The sequence below is a fragment of the Pezoporus occidentalis genome, unplaced genomic scaffold (assembly GCF_034315485.1).
Source record: "Pezoporus occidentalis ecotype Australia unplaced genomic scaffold, CSIRO_AGI_Poc_V1 ctg88, whole genome shotgun sequence".
Classification (NCBI taxonomy): Eukaryota; Metazoa; Chordata; class Aves; order Psittaciformes; family Psittacidae; genus Pezoporus; species Pezoporus occidentalis.
This window is the reverse complement of record NW_026916242.1, coordinates 1,485,391-1,509,094: the sequence shown is the minus strand read 5'-3', so window position 1 is coordinate 1,509,094 and position 23,704 is coordinate 1,485,391. Positions and strand designations below refer to the sequence as shown.

Here is a 23,704-nt window from a genome sequence, read left to right as displayed (position 1 = left end):
TTTTCTCTTACCTATCTGTACCCCAAAATCCCTCACTGATTTTCAAGTTCAGTAATTAACTGTGAGCGGCAGTGGACACTGACATTGTCCTGCCACTTTTTGTCAGTCTTTTTGACTGGGAAAGCATCAAGACAATTGCTTGTGGATTTGCCTTGGTCTTTGTTACTGACTTCAACTTAGATTGTTATAGGCCCAGATAGCATAACCTGAATAATACATTTATATTTTAAAGGTTCTTTTGATAGGTGCTCCATGAAGATAGCTGCTGAAGGAAGTTTAAAATTAATGGATTCTATTTTGTATGCCTATTATTATTTTTGAAGCCTGTTAGAGAAGAGAAATTATGCAAATTGGTGTCACGCTAGGCTACTGCACACATGCTGGTACTGCATAACAACTAGCTCACTGATGAAAATACTTTATCTTAAGCAGGAGTCATTGTCAGCACTAAGAGATGTTCTTTGTATCCTGGTTAACCATTTATTATTATTTTTTTTACAGATAAAGGAGGGTGTTCTTATTAAAATTTCTCATTAGAATAAGACTGCTGTAAAAATAATACTGGAGAACTCTAGTGATGAATTGTGATAGATTACATTATACAATTAAGGTATATTGCAAAACCATAGGAAGATTCCTTCGAAAAATTAAGCAGTTGTTGCTCGCCCTCTATGAACGACTAAGTGGCTTTAATTCTTCAGCTCCTGAATGTAAAAGACTTGATAAATAGATCAGGCTCAGGATCAATTAGTGTCACAATGATCTTCAGTATTAATGAAGCGAGCTGCTAGGATTGAACCAGTTTATCTGTACCCTTCATGACAGCATCTTAGGTTAACACGCACTGCATTGTCTATCTAGTACTGGGCATGGGAACCCGTACACAGAACATGCAGTTCTGTGCAGCTCTGACCGATAACAAGTGCTCCTTGTGAGGAAGCTATCTTAGTCCTGAAGAATTCCGATACCTTAGCAGGACAAAAATCCAATATAAGATAAGCTGGCTTCAGAAAATAGGTCGCTAATGTAAGTTTGCAGTTATTTTCTTCCCAGGTTTATCCTACATCTGTCTTGGGTTTCTTTTTCCTCATCTATATACAAAGCATGTCAGACTTTTCTGATTAGACTGTTGGGAAGAGCCTGGTTTTGGTCTAAGGGTCATCATTCTGTTACAGTCCTTCATCCTTCTGTTTTAACACTTAAAACATGCATCTTGTTTTCCCTGTTAAATTGCTGCCGAAGGAGGCAGAGAAAACCTTCTCAGGTATTGATTTTTCACACATGGGGACTGTAGCTCATAGTCACTTGGTTTGCCACCTGCAGTTTATAACTGAATGGGCTCATGGGATTATAAACTTCATTTTAGGGCTGAGTTTCCAGCCTGAGGGGAAGTTGATGTGTTTGCTGTTAGTCATTTGTATCTGCTTTAATGTATTTTGTTTGTTGGAATTCTGTTTAGATGGCTAATATAAATAGCGTTTTTGCAATGGAAATATCACTGATCAGAACCTCCTATTTGAGTTGTCTTAACTGGCTTCAGGTATTTGGATATGGTCTGGGATAATAATTTCTGCCTACTATTTTTTGGTCTTCATTGTTACATTTATAATGTAATAATTATGAATTATATCATGGTAACCGACTAGGTAACTGACCAGGACAGTACATAATTTTGTTCAACATTTGGTCCTTGGAGTTGCAGGTAATGAACTTGATTAATTAGCAGTCAAACAAATAACATGTATTAGAGTTCCTCCAGAATAATCAGGGGCTTCATTTTCAGTGGTACTCAAAACTTCACTAAAAGTTTCTGTTGATTTCTGTGTTCATAGCAGGGTACCCATTATCTCACAGAATAAGACAATTCTGCAAAAACAGTTGGTTTAGCAGGTGCAGGAAGTGATTTCTTTTTCAGTAATTTGAATCTCAGCAAAGCATTCAGTCTTTCATCACCGAATATAATTTTCTCTGGTGGTCCCAGCTTCCATTATAGGTTTTTGTAAATACATGGTACCTCCCAGAAACCTTGGAAGTATAATGTTTTCATTAATAATATATTTTGCTAATTTTTAAAAAAGAATAATGTATTTCTTGCATGTTAGTGAGAAGTGCAGGTTTGCTTTATTAGTCATCTCTGTGAATTACACAATCTTTATATGCCTTGGTTTGACCAACTTTTGCTGAACTTCCAATGCCAGCACAGATCTTGGGATATTTATGTTAAATCTTAGTGAAGCAGTCTTTCGAAGGTTTGTAAGAAAATCCTTTTTCAGAGAAGATTGCATCCAGATCTGACAAAGAAGTAGAAAATCCCCTAAATAAATAATTTCCTACAGTTTTCGTAAAAATCTGTGTCAGGCTAGAGGAATGAACCATAAACATTGTCTCCTCTGTGAAGATACAGGTTGAACTTTGTCCTTAATACTTTCTGCTTTGGTTGTTCCACCCATGTGCTAACAATTCCAGTTTAGCTACAGCAGAGGAATCTGGGGAATCAGGGGAAAGAAAGAATGATAATTATTATGATAGTAAGAAATTAAAAAAGTGCATATTTATCATGTTCATTACTTTCACTGCTCACAAGTTGCTTTGTGGCTTAGTCCTATGAATTACTGTTTACAAATTCTCTCACTCTAGCTACATTTTAGATTTTGTATATACTCAATTAGCAAAGTTCAGTTATTGTAGATCTGCATGTTGTATCTATAAAATCCTATGAAGATGAGTGGGATTGAATGATTCTAACAGAAATTTGATTATTAATATAATACCATTGACATCAATGAAGATTAGATAGAAGAATCAAAGTATCAAGAAACCTTCTGAAGTACTAATAATCATTTTGATTAAAAAAGATGGAGTGGCTTGAGCTCACCCTGATCTTTAAGACCTTCCTACTCTAGAAAACCCCAGTGGGTGCTTGTTCTATTCTTGATTATGGAGTAGATTGAGGCACTGTTTAATTTAACTTAAAGTGCATGGCCTCATTCTGTGCATGTTAAATAGATCTATTTAAGGCTAATATTACACTGTTTGCGAGTCCCACTCAACTGAAAAATGGCTTGAGGTGAAGCAAATTGGTGTGGCTGTTGTAGACAGTAGGTGTCACAAAGCCATGGGTCTGTGGTAAGAGAGAAGCAACTTAAAAATTAACTCTGGGAAGCAGAAAGAAACCCCAATTTTTGAGAGAGATGCAGCTATGAAGGGGCCAAGATGCCGGTAATATTAACTGGACTTCATGGGAGATGGAAATTGCAGGAATGCAAAGATAAGGTGCTAAATAGTTCTAGAGTAAAATAACTTCTTTGTGACCCAGCAAGAGAGTCAGCAGTGCTTCCTGATGTGACATAGGCCTTCAGGAAAGACTGAAAATGCATATCGAGTAAGAGCATCGTTAGATTTGCAAGGCAGCTGGTCAGGAGCCAAGAAGTGCTGTACATTTGCCTACAGGCTTCCTAGCTCTGCTTATGAAAATGGTTGATCATGAGGATTTATTTGCCCACCCAGAAAAATACACACATGACCAGTCATTATTGGACAGAGGTTAATGCTTTACTTATAAATACAAGGGTGCCATAGATTTACCAATAAAAATTTAGAGAGCAGACTTTGGCCTCTTCAGGAGCCTACTTAGTAAGGTTCTGTGGGATATAGCCCTAGAGGGCAGGGAGACTCAAGACTGTTGGTTGATATTCAAAGATCACCTGCTACAAGCTCAGGAGTGTGGCATCCCAACTAGAAGGAAGTGCAGCAGGAGGGCCAGGAGACCTCCTTGGATGGATAAGGAGCTGCTGAGGAAACTTTGAAGTTAAAAAGAGGCTTATAAAAGGTGGAAGCAAGGACAGGCAGCCTGGGAAGAATATACAGGGATGTTGTCCTGGAAGCCAGGGACCGGGTTAGGAAAGCTAAGGCCCAGAATTAAACTTGCCTAGGGATGTGAAAGATAACAGGAAAGGATTCTATAATTACATTGCAAATAAAAAACAGACTAGGGACAACATGGGCCCTCTCCAGAAGCTATCAGGACAACTGGCTACCCTGGATTTGGAGAAGGCTGAGGTTCTTAATGACTTCTTTGCCTCAGCCTTCACTGGCAAAGGCTCTGACCACACCACCCAAGTCTTGAAGTCTTGGAAGGCAGACACAGGGACTGTGAGAATGAAGACCCTAGGCCCACTGTAGGAGAGGATCTGGTTCGAGACCATGTTAAGAACCTGAACATGTACAAGTCCATGGAACCTGATGAAATCCATCCGTTGGTCCTGAAGGAGCTGGCAAATTAAGCTGCTAAGCCACTGTCCATTGTATCTGAAAAATCATGGCAGTCAGGTGAATGTGATGACTGGAAAAGGGGAAATATAACCCCCATTTTCAAGAAGGCGAAAATGGATGACCCAGGGAATTACAGACCAGTCAGTCTCACCTCTGTGCCTGGCAAAATCTTGGAGCAGATTCTCCTGGATGGTGTGCTAAGGCACATGAAAATCAACAAGGTGCTTGGTGACAGCCAGCATGGCTTCACTAAGGGGAAATCCTGCCTGACCAATTTGGTGGCCTTCTATGATGGGGCTACAGAACTGAAGGACAGGGGTAGAGCAGTGCATAGCGTTCGACACTGTTCCACACGACATCCTTGTCTCTAAATTGGAGAGACATCGATTTGATGGATGGACCACTCGGTGGATAAAGAACTGGCTGGATGGCCGCACACAAAGAGTTGTGGTCAATGGCTCAATGTCCGGCTGGAGACCAGGAACGAGTGGTGTCCCTCAGGGATTGGTGTTGGGACCGGTCTTGTTCAACATCTTTGTCGCTGACATGGACAGTGGGATTGAGTGCGCCCTCAGCAAGTTTGCCGATGACACCAAGCTGTGTGGTTTGGTTGATACCCTGGAGGGAAGGAATGCCATCCAGAGGGACCTCGACACGCTTGTGAGGTGGGCTGATGCCAACCTCATGAGGTTTAACCATGCCAAGTGCAAGATCCTACACCTGAGTCGGAGCAATCCCAGGCACAGCTACAGGCTGGGCAGAGAAGAGATTCAGAGCAGCCCTGCAGAGAAGGACTTGGGAGTCCTGGTTGTTGAGAAAATGAACATGAGCAGGCAGTGTGCGCTTGCAGCCCAGAAAGCCAACCATATCCTGGGCTGCATCAAAAGGAGCGTGACCAGCAGGTTGAAGGAGGTGATCCTGCCCCTTTACTCTGCTCTTGTGAGACCTCACCTGGAGTATTGTGTGCAGTTCTGGTGTCCCCAACATAAAAAGGACATGGAGCTGTTGGAACAAGTCCAGAGGAGGGCCACGAGGATGATCAGGGTCCTGGAGCACCTCCCATATGAAGGCAGGCTGAGGAAGTTGGGGCTGTTCAGCCTGGAGAAGAGAAGGCTGTGTGGAGACCTCATAGCAGCCTTCCAGTATCTGAAGGGGGCCTATAGGGATGCTGGGGAGGGACTCTTCATTAGAGACTGTAGTGATAGAACAAGGGGTAATGGGTTCAAACTTAAACAGGGGAAGTTTAGATTGGATATGAGGAAATGCTTTACTGTTAGGATGGTGAGGCACTGGAATGGACTGCCCAGGGAGGTTGTGAATGCTCCATCCCTGGCAGTGTTCAAGACCTAGTTGGATGAGGCCTTGGGTGACATGGTTTAGTGTGAGGTGTCCCTGCCCATGGCAGGGGGGTTGGAATTAGATGATCTTAAGGTCCTTTCCAACCCTAAATATCTATGATTCTATGATCTGCAGCGCAACAGATTATGATGCAGTGAATGTAAATGAAAGCATGCAACTGGGTTATCTGGACTTGGCACACACATCTTTTCTACCTTGCATTTTCTTGGCTATTAATGAAGAGTTTGCTGGTTTAGACTCCCAACATTTAATCCAAGAATTTGAATCCAAGAATTATAATATTACAAATGGTTGTGGTTCAGAACTGGTTTGAGAGTGGTGATGTGAAAGTTTAACCATTTGACTAAAGTGTTGAAAAATCAAATTTTAAAAATTTTTTTTCTTTATTTCTAGAGAAGGAGGTAAAATTTAGATATCTCTATCATGATGTCAGTAGCTGTTTTGTGGGCAGTTTAGTGCGACTGATCCTAGGAACAGCATTGTGTTTCATGTTGTGATAAACTGGAATCATAGACAAGACAAGGGAGCAAACATTCACATTTTCTTCAGAACCAGCATCTAAACACAGTCCATTGCCACTGGTTATTACTCTGTTGTGGCCCTGTGGCTGATACTACAAGTCTAAAAGCTTAGATTACCTAGATGGTCCATATAAAGGAAGCAGAAGGAAAGAAAGTAACAAAGATATTCCTGAATTTAAAGGACTTTATGTAGAAAAAGAGAATGTATTTAGGCACAGTTAGTAAAAAGTTTAAAAAGTTTATATTTGAGGGCGTGGAAAGGCAATTGCATCCTCTTCATCTCCATTTTGAACACCCACAAAGTCAGTTTCATGGTTTGTATATTCAGCACAGACTTGACTGTGAGCTGAATTTAGTAGGAGTGTTTTCAGGGATCTACCTTTCATCTATAAATAATAGCAGTTCTATTCCTGATTGTCCTGTTTTTCCCTTATGTTGGCCTAGTGAAACAATGTGATCAGTTAAAGTATGGTTCTTTTTGTTTGTGGATTCTATAGCATCAATAACAGCTTTTGAGCATACTTTTATCCTTCTCCTTCATCTCCTTCTGTCACCGACCTTTATCCTGGGTAGAACTGTGCACATCACATTCTGCAGTCTCTCTTTCTGAGACCAACTGAGAACAGTTATAGGATGGTGTGTTGATGGATTCTTTTGTATGCTTCATTTCAAGATATTGACATCCCCTTTGTTTTAATCTAGCCAGTGAGAAACAGCAGGAGGAGAATAGCAGAGGAAGCTGTTCTGACCATTGATTTTCTTGTGCCTTTTGGTGGTTCATTAGTTCCTCCAGTAATTGCTTCTTAGGTAGCTGTCTGTGTGTGACCATTACTACCCAAGAGAATAGGGGCTGTCATGGCTGGTAAAGCCATAGCTGATAATGTCAGCTTTCCTTTCCAAATTGTTCTTAGTAAGCAATACTGAGCTTACTAATATTTACTAATTTACTAATATTTACTAATAAATTGCTTACTTTTGATTATGACATTCTTAATCTTCTACAGCATGTGTGGATGCCGGAAGAGCATAAGCCAGCTGTTTCACAAGGGAGACTAAGGCTTAGACAAATAGAACACTGTAAAAATCAGCCCTGTGAATGAATTGCTCATATGGAAACAGTATGTTCAGTTTTGTTTCACTGGTATTGACTGGTATTGCTATTATGTCCATACCCAGCTGTATTGGAATTCAAAACTGTTTAGTACTGTATACCAGTTAGACTGTTAGAAAGCACCAGACTGCCGGGCTGGAGTGAGGCACTTACTAATTTCAAAACCTCTACAAATGTCTCATTTTACTGTAAACTAGAAAAGGGTGTGTGCTGGAAGGCGATAGGCAAACCATTGTTGTCTAGAAGTTGAATAAGGCAGTACTTTCTGAAAATAGATCAATAATTTTAAAGCTATTTCTGGCACTGGATTTGTTGTTTTTTTTGCTTATGAGTCCTTCTTGTTCCTGTAATTTCTGAGAAAGATAGCTGTGATAATAAGTGTGTAAGAAATAGTTGCTGGTTTTATTCCTGAAGTAGTTGCATCATGAAAAAATCTTCATGTAGTTACTCTTTATGTGGTTTGTGTTTTTTGTTTTGTTTTCAAAACATAGGTTGTGAATGTAGGAACATGGAAGTTCACAGCAGAACTTCTAGGACACCACATAATTTTCCAGATAGCTGTTTTTAGGCTGTTTAGAGCCAGGGAATACAATTGGAAAGCTGTGGTTCACAGAGAGAAAAATGATTCATGCACTGTCCATAACCCATATTTATTTTAGGTTATCTTTTATATCAAACAATACATGTAGTGTGTTTGTCTTAGGGCTAATGTAAAGGGGTGATAATGTGCAATCATTGATTCAAATGTTGATCTTACAGAGAAATATTTTGTTTAAATGTTGATAAATGTTATTTGCACACTTGCCTGCCTGCCATTAGTCTGTCATGCCTGGTCTGACATGATTCATTCTGGCTGTTAAATGTTTTCAAAATAGAAAAATCCAGGTGTAACAAAGAAACCCATGAAATTTACTGTATTAATGGAGAATATCTTTTCATGGTTAAATGAAAGAAAGCCTGTCAGTGGCTGAACCCTGTTAATTTTTTGTCTTACCCTATTGCTTACCTTTGTTGGTCAACTTTTACAAGATTTATTTTAAGTTAGTATATTATCTGTGCTTCAAAAAAAAAACAAAAACCCCAAACAAAAACCCCAAACGATACTTTCCTCTATTTCAGCCAGAGATCAGTTTGACTGGACTAGAAGACTCCATCAAGTTGTCCTTACTTTTGCTTTGCAGTCTGTCTCTTCCCAAGTATGCAAAACGGGATTTGGTGGAGTGCCATTGCTATGGCTTGCTGATAGCATGTAGTCATTCCTCAAATAGTATGTGTGTGCAGTCCCAAATAGCTGTGTGTAAGATGTTCTCCATCCAGTGGAGTTAATTGGGAAGTGTAATTTTTCAGCATCTGGTGTGGGCTGTTTTGCTTGCCTGCATGGAACAGACTTAACCACTGAGAAGTTCTCTCCAGCTGGTGTCAGAAATCGTGAAATACTTGCAATCTGTAGATCTTTAATAGGTTGAGACTCCCTCTGGGGAGGACATTGCTAAGTTTTTCACAGCTAGAAGCTACTCTGCACATCATTTCAAAGCCCAGAGAAGGGTGAGGCCTGTTATGGGGGAGTGAAAGGAGAAATTTCTTCCTGAAGGAATTTTAGCTTCAGCTATTTTAGTGTTAAGTTCTGAATACGGGGTTGTAAAAGTGGTTGCGTTTGTATGTAACTTTCCTCTGTAGAGAAAAAAAGTTAATACAAGGACATTTTATTTTCTGAAGCTTAGCAAATCAAGAAATAGGAAAAGCAAAGCACAAATTTACTTTACAACTTCACCTTTTTCCTTTATTTTTTACATTTTGTGTTTAAAAAAAGTCCAGATTTTACAATATTGAAGATAATGGCAGATACAGTTCTTTTCCCTTTTTTGCAAAGCATTCCCATCTATTATAGGAATGTTAAAGGTTACATGTGTGCAGTGGGACTTTCACTGATGGCAGATGTAGAACCTCATTTAGGTATGTATTACTTCAGTTCAAGAAGAGGGTGGCTTAGTTCAAGCAGAAGAGCTTTATGATACATATTTGTCAAGTGTAATGCTGTAAATTCTATGTCACAATGCATAGAAGTGCTCACTCACGAAATTTTTCTTCAGTCCTCCACCAGGACTCCATTTGTAACAATTTTGAATTAGATATTGTTTTGTCAACATTGTCTTCTGGTATAAAGAAATGTTAAATGTATTTTGAAAATTTGGCGATACCATTTTAAGGCTTACTTATTACTCAAAACAAAAGCTGGCCATGAGACTAGATTGTTTTGTTTTAAGGAAAAAAATACTTATCCACAAAGGCTGCTTGGAGGGAGGCAGCATAATAAATATTACATCAGCATGAAGAGTGCCATGCATCATTTTCCGGACAATCTGTGTGATAGGGTAGTTGGTATAGTGACAGTGAAATAAGTATCAGTTTGGGGTTTTCTTTTTCTTCTTATGTTTTTGTTTGTTTGTTTTTTGTAAGGTTGCATCAAAGCTCTTTGCAGTCTATTCTCTGTTTCTTTGCAGGTGCACTTCTGTATTTCTTCTAAAGCATTAAAACCCATCATGTTCAATATATTTGGGTTTTTTTTAACCTTAGATGCAACTGTTCCAGTTTATGTTTATATTCATCACCACTCCCCACCATGCAAGCAAACGTTGCTCTTGAGGTTGGCTTATCAGGAGCTACATGTCTGTGGCTGTTGTCTTCAGTGCATGTAGTACACTCTGTTCACTGATTTCAGAGAAGTCTTTCAGCTGACTTACTTTGCTGTTGAGGTGCTAACTGTATGGTTCAGAATACTGTTTGTTATTTGTGGTATGCTGTTGTGGGTAGGACAGTAGTGAGAAACTCTCCTTGTAACTTACATTATTGACCCACAACAGATAAATGACATTGACTTAAGCTTTTTTTTTTAGCCTTCCATTCTTTTGCTTTCTTTTCTCTGTCCTTCTTTTCTTTTGGTCAAAAGACCAAAACAATTTGATTTGGCACAAACTTTAGTGCAAATACATTTTTAACAAGGAGGAAAAATAGGTTTTTTCTCTAAATGTGCTTGCCATCATTTAAAAAAAGATTATACTTCTAACCTGACTTTGGTAACAGCCATGTTTGGTGCCTGCTATATGGTAAATTACCTTAACATCATGTAAACTTTTTGTTTTAGAGGAATGAAAAAATTTCTCCTGGAAAGGAGCAAAGCATGCAAATGAGTTTATGCACATGCTTCCATCTGAATATTGCTATACAGACCTGCACTGCATGTGAATTTGCACACAGATTGTTTTCTTCTCTATCATGAACAAAAAGCATAATTATTTCTTTAATTAGATTGAAGAGCTGCTGCTTCATTCCTTCTGAATTTATCAGTTTCTACAGCCAGACTCACATTTCTTTCTGACTATATTTCTTATGCCAGATAGTGGCCACTGATGCTGGAAATGGTGAAGAAGTAAATCAAACAGCATGTTTTAAAGATTATTTTAAGCAGGTTTGCAGATACCAGACATGCTTACAAAGAAATGGCTGAAACCTTAAAATTTAGAAATTTAAGTGTATGTTTAAGGTGCTAGTTGATCTATCTCAAAAAATCAAGAGCTTTTGCATTCAGTGATGGTATTGTCTTGAATTGCATTTGTCAAGACCCCTTTCTTATTTTTTTCCCTTGGTTTGTTCATGGGTGTGAGTCTTCTGAGCTTTCTATTCCTTCATTTAGTGATAATATCTTTCTGTCTGGCTTCCATTTGTGATTCCATCTATATTTCTTCTCATATTAGGACAATATTCGATTTCTTTATCATAAGATGCTTTCTTTAGTACAGAGTTACATAGGGCTTCCCACTGTATGTGTGTCTACTTTGTTTTCCAGGAAGCCATTGTATGGATTGTTTCAATATAATTCCAGTATGATTGGATTAGAATCACTAGCCAATCCCTCAGATACCTGGGAAATTATAGAGACTATTGGAAAAGGCACTTACGGTAAAGTCTATAAGGTTGCCAATAAGAAAGATGGGGCTCTGGCAGCAGTAAAGATTCTGGATCCTATCAGTGTAAGTAAAAAATATGAAATTGTAACTTCATTGTTAATGTGAAAGAATTCTCAAACACAGTTGAAATATGAATCAAATATATAAGATACTGAAAGCATCCTGAAAGGAAAAAAAATGCAGAATTCATTGACAGAAGTAGTTTATGACCAGCATCTGAAAGCTGGAACTTAAAATTTCACTGTCTTGTTATGTTATTTAAGACAGCATTTGCCTGGTTTCTTTTTGAGGTTTATGTAATTCTTCTGGTACAAATTTAGGTATCTATGCTTGGAGCATGCAAGTGATAAGCACAGAGGCATTGCCCTTAGGGTTCTGCTGTAGCATGGAAAATACAAGATGCGTTGAATCTTAATGTTTTTATTTTATTCTGTGTACTGCCCAAAAGAATTACTTTTGCCATCACAGAAGTGCTGTGAACTTTAGGATAGTTTATAGTTATCTTTCATAAGCTGGTAATACTGTGAGGCCATAGTTAAGATAAAACCAGAAGAGCACAGCCCAAATTCTCAGAGGTAGTTCTGTGCCAGCTCCTGTTTTAGTGGGCATTAAATGCCTAGCTTCCCTTGAGAACCAAGGCCCTAGTTTTCAGTGGAAGTTGTAATTGGCAGTTGCTCAGGTTGGATTGAGCTAAAGTTTGATCATGACAGCTGGGCTAAAGTGTTTACTAAAAAGCTACATTTCTGTTACCTACTACTACTGAAATTCATCGTGGTTTTCTTTGGTATGAATCTTAAAGAAGGTAGAAAATGATACCCTTTCTAGCAAAATGCAAAAAAAGGAAAATGCATGCAAGAGCTTAATTGTTTCTGATAGTCACAGTTAATGCAGAAACAAAAAAAGTTTCAGTCCTTAAGAACTGTTCTGAGTTGTGGCCTGTGTGCTGATATTAATCAATATTTTGTAATTATCACGAAATTCTTTCATTAACAAATATTTAGTAACATTTGCTTATTTCATGGGTTTTGTTTTGTCTCTTTAATTGTTCTGGTCTGTTTGTTTTCCTCATAAGAATGTTTTTACTGATGTCCCCTTTGAGGTTTTGTGAAATTGTTCTCTGTTTGGTCCCATCTGATAACCATGGAAAAAAAGGATGAATCAAAGATTCCTCTATTTACATATAGCTTGCAGATAAAAAATATGCATGTTTAAAAACAGGTTAAAAATACTACATGTGTAAATTTCTTATTTAGACAACCGAGCATAGTTAAGTATAATTTTTACTTCTCTGGCTGAGTATATTATGCACTGAAAGAATCCTTGAAGAACACTGCTTGCTTTACACAGACTTCATGTTCCTGTATATAAAAAAAAGGCAAAAGTGGCATAATTTGATGTGGATTAAATTTATAGTATTGTGTGAATAATTTCAGCTGTGTGAAAGAAAACCCATTTAAAACTACAAACTAATTAAAAAATGGTTGTTCTTCTCCGTGAGAATTTGCTCTTGCTTTGTATGGACTTACTGTGTTCTTATGTTCTGTATGTTTGTGTTTTTTATTTAGGATGTAGATGAAGAAATAGAAGCAGAATATAATATTTTACAGTTTCTTCCGAATCACCCTAATGTTGTTAGATTTTATGGAATGTTTTACAAAGCAGATCATTATGTGGGAGGACAGCTCTGGCTAGTACTTGAGGTAAAAGCATTTTGATAACGTTACATCTTAACTAGCAAATGTTTGCTTTCTGTTTGTGACTGCTAGAAGAGCCACAGCCTTTCATGGTTCTCTGATTGGGGCCATCAATCAAAGGACTGGTGAAGAATGATGTGTGGTAGCCTACTGTTGAAAATCACATCCAAACTTAAAGTTCGTTCAGCAGGGAATGTCTTTGCATTTTATTTCTGTTCAAGGTGCTACATTCTGCTCCAAAACACACAAATCCTTTGGATATAAGTGATTGCCTAGAACCAGCTTGGTTTTTTTCTTGGTTGAGGAAACATTAGACAAGACATTTCTCTAAACTTTCATAGAGCTCAAGCACTTAAGGGAAATGCAAAAGATCATGTAGTAGTAACATGGCATACAATTAACAAATACGCTGTCTATTGCAAAAGCAAACAGGGAAAATGTAATGGGAAAATCTGTTTTATGGCAACTTAAAACTTGAGGCTGGTGGTTGTTGAAAATCTAGCAATAGAAATACCTTCTTCTTATTGAGTGGCCATCAAAATGTATTTTGGCAATAAAAAATGAGTTTTGGTTGTACTGTTGCTGGTTAAGTGAGTGCCAAAGTTTGTTCCAAGTTGGGGGTTTCTTCTAGATTTTTTTCTAGACTAATTGAAACAGAGCTTTGCACAGAGTAATGAGCAATACCAGACCATTTATATGTTTCTGTCTGCTCTTTGTTCTTGAATGGTGACTGGAATCAGAATAGGGGATCTTTATTTCCACTTTAGGGTGTGGAATTCCAACAATACATCTGACTTTTACGTGGTACAGAGTTACGTAGCTTGAATTAAAACTTTTGGATGTGTTTCATCTTAAATTTCAGTAACTATTAAAAAAAGGAGCTTCAGTATTTTTCATTTGGTGGGTTTTTACTGTATGCCTGCTCTCTTTGTCTTGAGTTTGGGCATGGTTTCCCATGTGTTTTCTGTTTTAATTCAAGTGCAGTGTATTCAGCAGAGGCATCAGATGTGGGATCCCATACAACAAAATTTTGTAAAGCAAAATCATGTCATATTCTGTGTAGCAAAGTCGAATGTAGAATTTGAGACACTTAGCTGTTTGTACAGACCTTATCAATTAAGTATGTTCATTCAGGTGGGTTTTGGTGCACATTATCCAAAGTTTTAAAGAAATCTGGCATTAAAAAAGTGTTTTCCTTAAACAGACAAATTTACCAGACAAGTCAAACTATTTCTTGCCTTGGAATTTATATGCAAATTTAGGTATGCACAGAAGTCACTTTTTATATTAATGACCCTTTTTCAGTCAAAGGGAATACACAGAGTACTTGGGCTTTGTTCCCTGAGTCTTTGATAAAATATATTCATTGGATGTGTGACTTCCAAAATTTGTAATAGAAGGGTGTTCTTTTCTTCAGGCACAGTTTTGCCATGTTTACTCACTACAAGTAGGATCTTGCTTTAGTAAATGCCTGAGATGATGAATGGTAAAAAAAGGTGGTCACCTCAAATAGTTTTATGATGATTCAGTTCTTGTATAGGTGAAGCACATGACAACTGCAAAGTATGTTTCCCTACTTTTCAATCTAAATGTGCATCATTTCACTTTTTAAAGTGTTGCCATTAGGTGTGAAGTGGTAATGAAGTTTAGAAGTTCATTTCAACCCAGATCTTTGCTGACTGTCAAGAACAGTGTCACTGACAGCTGCAGCAGTTTCTGTGGGGTGTATTTTTCAAAGTCAGTCATTCATTTGACATACACTACCAAGCAGCTGTCAGTCTGTATCATTTTTCAGTCACAACCAGGTTAGGGATTTTTTTAAGTGAGGGCATGCTTTTCTGTATTCTATTTTCAGGCTAAAGATAAGTTTAGTACAGTCTGTCTCAATAGAACATTTAGTGCAATGAAAGCAAGAAGCAAAGATCTTTGACTTACAGTGGCTTGTCAGGACATGGTTAAGCATGGAAAGAAAAACATGAGCTTTCTATGACAAGGTGAAGTTCTCCTGTAAATATGTTTGAGGATTGTTATTGAGCTGAAGTTTCCCACCTAATTAAAAAAAAAAAAAAGGTTAAATAAATCTCTACAAATGAATTAAAAAGTCAAGTTCCTGCAGAACTCATCAGTGTTTTCAAGTAATGAATTTTTGCTTCAGGAACTTATTTACGTAAAAGATACCTTGTTTCTCATGTGGTCTGGGACTTCCAATGAACTGAAACTTTTAGTCTAGTGAAACCTTTTCATGCAAGGGGAAGTTACTAATAAATGAAGGAAAATACTGACATATCACAGAAATTAATGATTGAACTGAAACACAGTTCATAAAAACTATTTGAGGGATGCAAAGCTTGAGAACTTCTGGTTTCATACCATTCTCTGGGTTTGCACTGTAGTATTTTAAACTTAGTGCTGGTAAGGTGAAATGCACTTCTGTTGAAATGCATTTGATCTCTGTATGGCAAAAATGTTTGTAAGGGTGCTAGCTACAGAAACAGGTCTAGAGGAGTAAGTAAATGTAGGCACAGCAGTCCATTCTCCAGTTTTGGGTTTGTTTTGTTTTCTTTTTTAATCAAATAATTAAGGAAAGAGAAAGGGGAGGGCAAACAACTGCTTAGAAGGGTATAGACTAATGATGTAAGTGAAAAGGTATTTACAGAGATTCTAATTTTACTTTTTCTCCTCTTTTGATGTGTGGCAGCCTATTAGTGGGAAATGCTTGCAAGAAGCTGCTTTTCTGGATCAGAATGTTTCATCTCAGCTGTTGACAGCACATGGCATCAAATCTGAGTATAGAGATATGGCTTCTGTCTACTTTATATTGCCTGCCAGCAGGAGCATTGATGGAATGAAAGTTTAAAATGACTGTAATTTATTGCCTCCCAGTTATCAAGAGCATCAGTCTTTTTTTTCTGGCCTTCTCTTGGCACAAAAACAGTTTTTCAAAAAGACAATACACGTATCATTGTGAAAATACTCAAGTAATGTAAATTGGACTTACAAATCCTTTTTTAAAACAAAATACAAAAAACAAAATACATTCTTAATATTTGGATTATTAGTTACATTTTATAAATTACATTTCATAATCTTCATTTTTCACTTCCCTCCCCCACCCAGGCTGCTGTGATTTATTATTAACACTGCTAATAAAATACATTCTGAGGTGTGGTGACGATGTAAATAATTGGAAGGTGAAAATCTAGTTGTTCCCAGACCCATGTTGTAATGCAGTTTTGCATGGTAGGTGTTCACAGTCTAAACAAGTAAACTGAGTAACTGCAGACTTGTCTCGTTTTTTCCCTTCTCACAACCTCCCTCTTCACAGCTGTGCAATGGAGGTTCTGTCACAGAGCTTGTCAAAGGCTTGCTGAAGGGTGGCCAGCAGTTGGATGAAGCTATAATCTCATACATCTTATATGGTGCTCTCTTGGTAAGGATGTTCATTCGGCTTGTAATGATGGCAGAGGGTGCAATTTACTCATCTCATACATACATTTTCCATTTATAAAGTATGGTAATGTTGACAATATTTATGTGGGCTGTTATAGCAGCAGGAGTTGTATGAAGCATGTAACCCAGTGGACAGATGTTTCTATAGAGTATGTGCAGATTTTCTGCATTACATTCCCTAACAGTAGGGTAATTGTTTTTAAATAAGGGAGTAAACTTTTTTTTTGTTACTGCTGGTATATAGGGCCTTCAGCATTTACACAATAACCGGATCATTCATCGTGATGTGAAAGGGAACAACATTCTCCTGACAACAGAAGGTGGAGTCAAGCTCGTTGACTTTGGTAATGACCACTTCCCATTTGTTTTCCTGATACATGCAGTTTAGCCAGAGGCATCTGTTTTACTTTCCCCTGGGAAGGCAGAATGCCATAGTGAGAAATTCAGGCGGATACTTGGAATTTTTTAAGAAGGAAAAGTGCAGAAGGAACCTGATACTGCAAGAATAAAAACTCAAACCAAAAATTGGTAATAGACTTTTAACTTAAAAGCTTAATCATAATAAGTTAATAATTAAAAATAGTTCTGAAGGCACCGTTTTATTTACAGAGCTCTTTTGCATTTCACAAGGAATGTCATTTCCAAGGTAGTTGTCCTACTAATTTAAATTTAGATATTCTGTCTTTTGCATATGAAAAGGAAACATTCTTCTCTCTGAAATGGCTTTTGCTAGCCTTAAGCATATTTTTTCCCTCTGAGCAGAAGGTAAAATGGTCCCTTGGGTCCAAAACCCAACATCCATTTAATTTATGATTACTGCTGCTAGACTTGAGCATTGAGTCTGGAAAAATAAGAAACAGGAAGCAGGGAAGAAAGGGACTTGTCAATAGAATTTAACTCTATTCAGCAGTTTTGTTTCCCTTTAAAGATACGCTTGTAAAAATAAGGCAGCTCAGATACATATGCAACAGAATGGCCAATTATATTAAATGTAACAGAAACCAATTATTAGTATTATGATTTATTGATGAAATCATATAATACATAAGGTAATCATCATTAAGAATAGCAGTATGTGAATACCATGTTTGTTTAGCAGTGCATGAAGATAAACGTTCACAAAATGAGAGTAGTGTAAAATGGTGTGCCAGGAAATTCTGCAAATAATTATTTTTCAGAAAATAATTTTAAAAATGTATGCAGTGGCAAGAAAATTTAATACTGATATTGTCATAGTATTATAAATCTAACATAAAATGCTATTGAAGATGATAAAGTAATTTGGGAAACAGGAGGCTTTTTAGTATCTTCTGGGGACAGAAAATCATTATGTTGAATAGTAAAGGCAACAATTAAAATAGTGCTGCGAGAAACATATGGCCTGAAGCAAAACTTGGAGTGAGTCCCTGACCTAGTACAAGGGAGGAAGATCCCTTTGCATTTGGGGAAATTTTGGCAGTATGATCTTCGTTTGTAACTAATCTATTCTGGGAAAAGCTGGCTTTTCTCCCCAAACCAAAATGTTTTTATCAGATCTATCAAATGACTTGGCTGCTGTGGCAGCTCAGTTTGGAGCTCTGGCTTTCAAAGGCAGATGAAATGTGCTACAGCTCCAAGTGGCACATTCAGGGAAACAGAATCCCAAACTTTCTGGTGACCCATGGGTTTTTCTGATTCCACATTTTAGTTTTTTTTCCCTACTGTCAAAGTTACAACAGTAACACTAGAAAATTACAACAAATACGACTACCTCAGAAAGAGACATGAGTTGAATCTTGAGTGTTTCCTAACACTTAATGGTTAGGAAATGCCAAGAAATGCCCACATATCTGTGGGCTTCCTGATTAAAGAAGCAACCAGCACCCACCTTTCATTAAGTTGCTACTTTTCTCCTGTTGCCCACTGCCATAGTCATAGAAGGCACTCTGGGAACAGATTAGGACTGAGTCATGGGTGATGTTGAACTGTCACATTTGTTGCAGAAAGTGGAAAATCTATAGCGAAAAATGCAAAGAGCTCAGAAAGAAAAGGGACTCGTGGGTTCAGATGGTTGAGTGGCATCAAATTGGAGACTGTTCTTGCTTCTGCAAGTTTCTCCATGTTGCTGGCAGATCACCTGCATCAAACTTTGTAGAAGTGGCCACTCTGCTCCTCAATTTACCAATAGCCAGTTTGAAACATCTTGTTCTTTAGAGAAGATCTGTGTTCAGATCTATTACAACTCTACCTGAGGCATGTGGAGTGCCTGAAAACAGAAAGATCTCAGATTAAGTACCTCAAAACAGTGGATGCTTTGGATATTTTTAGGTTAATCCCTGGAACTAATAATCCTCTCCCAGTTTGCAGGAATGTTAAGGAGATTTATTCTTTGATGAGGAGGACGTCAAAAGGAAAACAAAATAATAATTTTAAATTTAATGTAGGATTGGATATACTAAATAAGTATAATAAGAACTCAAATCAATGGGGATAAAAAATATTAGATGACTGTCTATTCAGTGAATGCTATCCATTCTGTCCACAAAATGAGACAGAATTTTAAATAAAAGTTAATTCATATTCAGGGCTGTACATATGGATAGTGGGTCACAGAGAGGATTATACAGATACCCTTAATTGAGGCTTTTTTTTTTCCCCTTTATTGTATGATTTTACAGCTTGCTTTTTCAATGTAACAGACGTTTCTACCCTCAACTGCTCTCAACAGCATGATATATTTGAATAAGCATTGGTCACAGTGTAAGTCAACCCAAAATGTCTGCAAATTATCATTCATTTATGCTCATGCTTGCTCACACTTTCTTACTGTCTCCCTGTCTCAGCTCTTTGGTATTCTGCAGTGTTCTGCAGTGTCTGTAAATAGCAGCTACAAATTAAGCTAGCTGAAGAGAGATCAGAGTTAAATGCACAGAGGCTTGCTGTAGGTCCTAGCCATTAACTGTTTCACAGCAGTACTCATGAAGTCGCTGAAGACTTGCAGTCAGTCGCACTGAAAAATGACAAATAAATACAGATCTGAATGTTGAAGCTAGCAATTGAATCATTTAACTTATGAATTATGAGTCCTAATTTCTTATTTATTGGCATCACGCAATGTATATTATATGTGTTTCTCCTAATTTTTGTCACTGGGTAATTCCATAGGATCAGACCAATGTGTTTTTTGTTTTTAAACAATGACAAGGTGAAATATGTTTTTAAGTCATTGCTGGTTTTGTGCCAACTTACTGGAAGGCTCCTGAACTCTACACTTATATGTTGACGAGAACATGGAAGATTTGCTTTTTTTCAGCTGTGTTTCAGTAGTCCAGCCCCAGTCAGCAAAGCCCTGAATCACAGCATTTGTTGTGTATATGCTTAACTCCCTAAATAAGAGCTGCAGCCTGAGCTTGAGTTTGCAGGGCAGGATTTAAGCAAGTGCTTAAATGTTTTGTTGAACAGGAGCTTCTGCAAGTACTCCAGTGAACACACTGGCTGCCAGCAGTGTTCAGGGACTAAGTTTCTGAAATGGAAGTTTTAAAGTTAAATTGTAATTTGAATAGTTCTTGTTTATACTCATGGAAACATCAAAATGAGGTCTGTGATATTTAGGTGCCAATTGAATTTTCAAGTTTGAATGGAAGTGCTTCAAACTGAGAATCATTCACAAAAAAATCCTTCAGCAATTCTGAATGAAACCAGCAAGCTGAAATTAATCAAACAAGTAATTCAGTACAAACACTGCACCTACTTTCACCAGACATTCTGCAGCTGTACTCCCAGGTTTGGGGTTTGTTTTCCAGATACTTGAAATAAACTAACTGAAATGACAGAATAAATTTGAGGCCAAGTTTTTTACATCTCTTTTATTGCAGGTGTTTCAGCCCAGCTCACCAGCACACGGCTGCGTAGAAACACCTCAGTGGGAACACCCTTTTGGATGGCACCTGAGGTAGGCAAACATTCCTGTCTGGGTTGTCTTCATATATTGCAGTGCACACCTCTTCGCCACTTCCACATAGTAAAAGAAAAGAGTATCTTTTCTTTCCTCCCTCCTACTTTACTCTAGGCCCCTATTCATTAAAGTGTACGTATCGTTAGAATATACAAAATGGATTTCTAGTAATTTAATTATTCTATTCTCTGTAATGTTTCCATAACAGTACTGACAACGTGCAAATAACCAAGGGTCTTCTTGAAAATGTTATGACTTGCCAATCAAATATTGTATGTCTTGGGTGCTTGTCTGTGCCTCTGAGTAGACTGGAGTGAGGAAAAGGAGGATTTCCTACATTCCTGATTTGTTATATGACTCTGCAAAACCCTGACTCAGCTATGTGGTTTTTAACCTTAATCACTGAGTAGGGACCTCCACACTTAGACACATGGAGCAGCATAGCTTAACAATGAAGAAAAATAATGTATAGGCTGCCTAGGCAACTATTTTAGACCATATTTTTACATTCTACTCCCCAGACATAACCCTTTTCCTTCTATTTAATGAAGCTCTAGGAAGTTTAAACGCACTGCTGAACAAAGTCTCTTCTGTACTTCCCCTAAAATTGGGATGAAAGATGTTAATCTTTGCCCTTGCCATTTTAAAAACCAGAAAATACTTCTGTAAGGTATGGATTGTGCAGTTAAAAAATATGGAATGAAAAGGGAGTGATCTGTTTATTTGTAATCTGTTAAACCTTCATAACAGTATTGGCCTCATTTCTGTTGAAGGCCATTAGACTTCTTTGAATTTTGTGAAATTTGTGATGGAATTTGTATCTGTTACAAATACACACAAGTCTATTTCTGTATGTCAGACAAAACTATTGTGCAAACATTTGTTTTAGAACATTTTACACTTTTTATACATCTGTTTCTGTTGCTAAGGAAGGCTGATTATAGCTGAGTAGAGAAAAAAAGCTGCTGTAATGGATCCAAAATTGATCTTGCACACTCTCACAAAGAATGGTTGATATTTTACTATCTCCATAACAACCAGTTTACGTCACAAAGGAGACACAAGGTACCTTAGAAGCCACTGTGCAGGCATTATTTATGGAATCACCTTGGTTGGAGACATTCTGAAACCTTCATAAAATACTCCTCTAGACAATAATTGATATATTGTGAAATATTTTATTAAACTGGGATTATTAGATGTTATTTTTACAGTACTGTTTTGCTTGAATAATTACCATTAAAAGCAGGAATCATACTGAATTCATTTTCCCATCCTGCTTGAAAATATTAATTCTTGAGTTAAAAAGAAATAAGCAGAGATTTTGATGTGAAAATTTTTTACCTGAAAATACAACACATGTATAAGCAAAGTGCGCTATGTGCCTAGCATATCAAAACAGGAAGAGAAGTAGCTTTGAATGCTTTCTGTTTTGATTTTGAAGATTTCTCGAAATAACCAGCACCATAAGCATAGTAACTCATCTCACATTTGCATGCCTGCATGAGCCAGGACGATGAGGCTTCATAGAGATACGATCTGCAAAACAGCTGTAAGATGCTCAGATATCCATTACGCTGTTGTTGAAATGGCTTTTAAATGACAAGTTGCATAACAGTCATGCTAAAGGCACAATGGTTGCTTTCTTTGTGTTTATACGAATGACATTTCAACTGTCCTGTGAGGTGCAATTTGCCTTACTTCTGGGGAGATCTTTCTGGAATTTTTAAAATGTGCAGCCAAATTTTTATGTGAAAGGTGAAAGATGAGGACTGCAATAAGCTGAAAAACTCTGCTTGGGTAACAGCTTATTAGGAACAATGTTTTCTAGGTGGAATTGTGATGAGAACAGTAAACCCTAGAAAAGTACTTAACAGTTGCAAAAATTTGTCTGTTTTGACATAGGATAGAATCTATGTCAAGCCCCAAAATACCGTAAAATAACTGGACAGGAAGAAAATATTACTAATCAGAAATAGAAAGCATGAAGAGTAGGATTTTTTATTAATTATTTATTTGTTTTTACATTGGACTTCTGTTATCTATGTGTGAAATATAAGAGCCTCAGTCAATGCATAAAGCAGTCATGGGATCTCATGTAATGATGAGAAAGATGGATTTATTCTGAAGGGAAAGTGGAGAGGGGACATGAAAAAGCTTGCCTTGGAGGAAGAGACTACAGGAGTGTTTCAGAGAAATGAACCTTGTGAAATGAAGCTGACAGGGAATAAAACCCAGGAAAATACAACTTGGGAAAGAATTGTGCAAAATTATTCAAGCTGGCAGATATGAACAACTGGATATAAGCAAGAGACAAATATGCTGAAAACTAGAATGGCTAGGATCAGGAACAGTCTGCATAATGAGGAAAAGCATTGTATTTTAAGATTAATTTTGCAAAATGTATCAAAGGGATTATATGGCATGGTACTTGCAACAGAAAGAGTTCATAGGAAAATAGGGTGAGGGTGATGTAAGGTGTTGTTTTCAGCTCAGTGTTCTTACTGGCAGTATGAAAAGCAGTAGCTTATAACCATTTTGACTGACTCAAACATCTTCGAGGGCTGTTTTTTTCTGGTGACTGTGAGGCTTGTTTAGCAGCAACATGACAAATCAAAAAGATCTGCCCTTGAGCATTTGTTCTGAGCAGAGTGAGTGATTAACAAAAATTTTGCTGAAAACTGAAAATAGAGGGAATAACTATTCTGTGTTGGAAGCAACAGAGGAACTTGGAAAGGATGCATCAGTTTCAGAGCAGCTTTGAAGTAAACTCACTGAAAATCAATCATTGCTGTTTAACCTAATCAGTATTGTCTCACACTTAACAACCATAGACATGCAGAAACTTGAACACTGAATGCCAAAAAAAGATAAATAAGATAACATAGTTTAAATATGGTGAATACTTAAACCTCTCTCTTGCCAAACGCTTAAGGTACTGAAAATCTGCTTCTTGTATGCTGAAATAAATTGTGTTGAATGCTAGCAGGAGGAATCAGATTTGAAACTTTTGAACTGAACCACCTATACATCTCTAATTCTAAGCCTTAACATGTTTTGTCTTCAACCTCTAGTGCAGAACTGAACAAAATCTAGTTCAAATAGAATTGCAGTTTGTTTTTTTTTCTAAATGTATCATGATTTGGCTGGAAATTTGACCCTTGAAACCAGCTCAGTTAGAATCTGTTCATGTTTTCTTTGGCCAAATTCTACTTTTCAGAACAGAAAGAGAAAGATACTTGAAGTCAGAAAGAACTGGAGAGGTGCTGAAAGTAATTTAAAACCATTCAGAGTATGCTTATATATTTTACTGATAACTGCTAAAAATGGCAATGGTGCGTGGATATTTAGGTTGTAAAAGGAACATTAGTAAAACATAGTTGATCCTTTAAAGAATT

General features: G+C 37.4%; 1 protein-coding gene across 7 annotated transcripts in view; it reads left to right on the top strand.

Moving 5' to 3' along the window:
- The window catches only part of MYO3B (myosin IIIB), a 207,580-nt gene that overhangs the window by 18,374 nt on the left and 165,502 nt on the right, over positions 1 to 23,704 (top strand). For 5 of the 7 annotated variants that reach the window (XM_062604656.1, XM_062604653.1, XM_062604655.1 and 2 more), the window contains 5 exons: positions 11,108 to 11,291; positions 12,794 to 12,928; positions 16,248 to 16,352; positions 16,617 to 16,716; positions 20,227 to 20,303. In XM_062604656.1, coding sequence (XP_062460640.1) covers positions 11,108 to 11,291; positions 12,794 to 12,928; positions 16,248 to 16,352; positions 16,617 to 16,716; positions 20,227 to 20,303 — 601 coding nt within the window. Of the gene's footprint in view, positions 1 to 916; positions 1,027 to 9,911; positions 10,026 to 11,107; positions 11,292 to 12,793; positions 12,929 to 16,247; positions 16,353 to 16,616; positions 16,717 to 20,226; positions 20,304 to 23,704 lie in introns of those variants that run through there. The other 2 variants (XM_062604657.1, XM_062604658.1) reach the window with 2 other exon arrangements.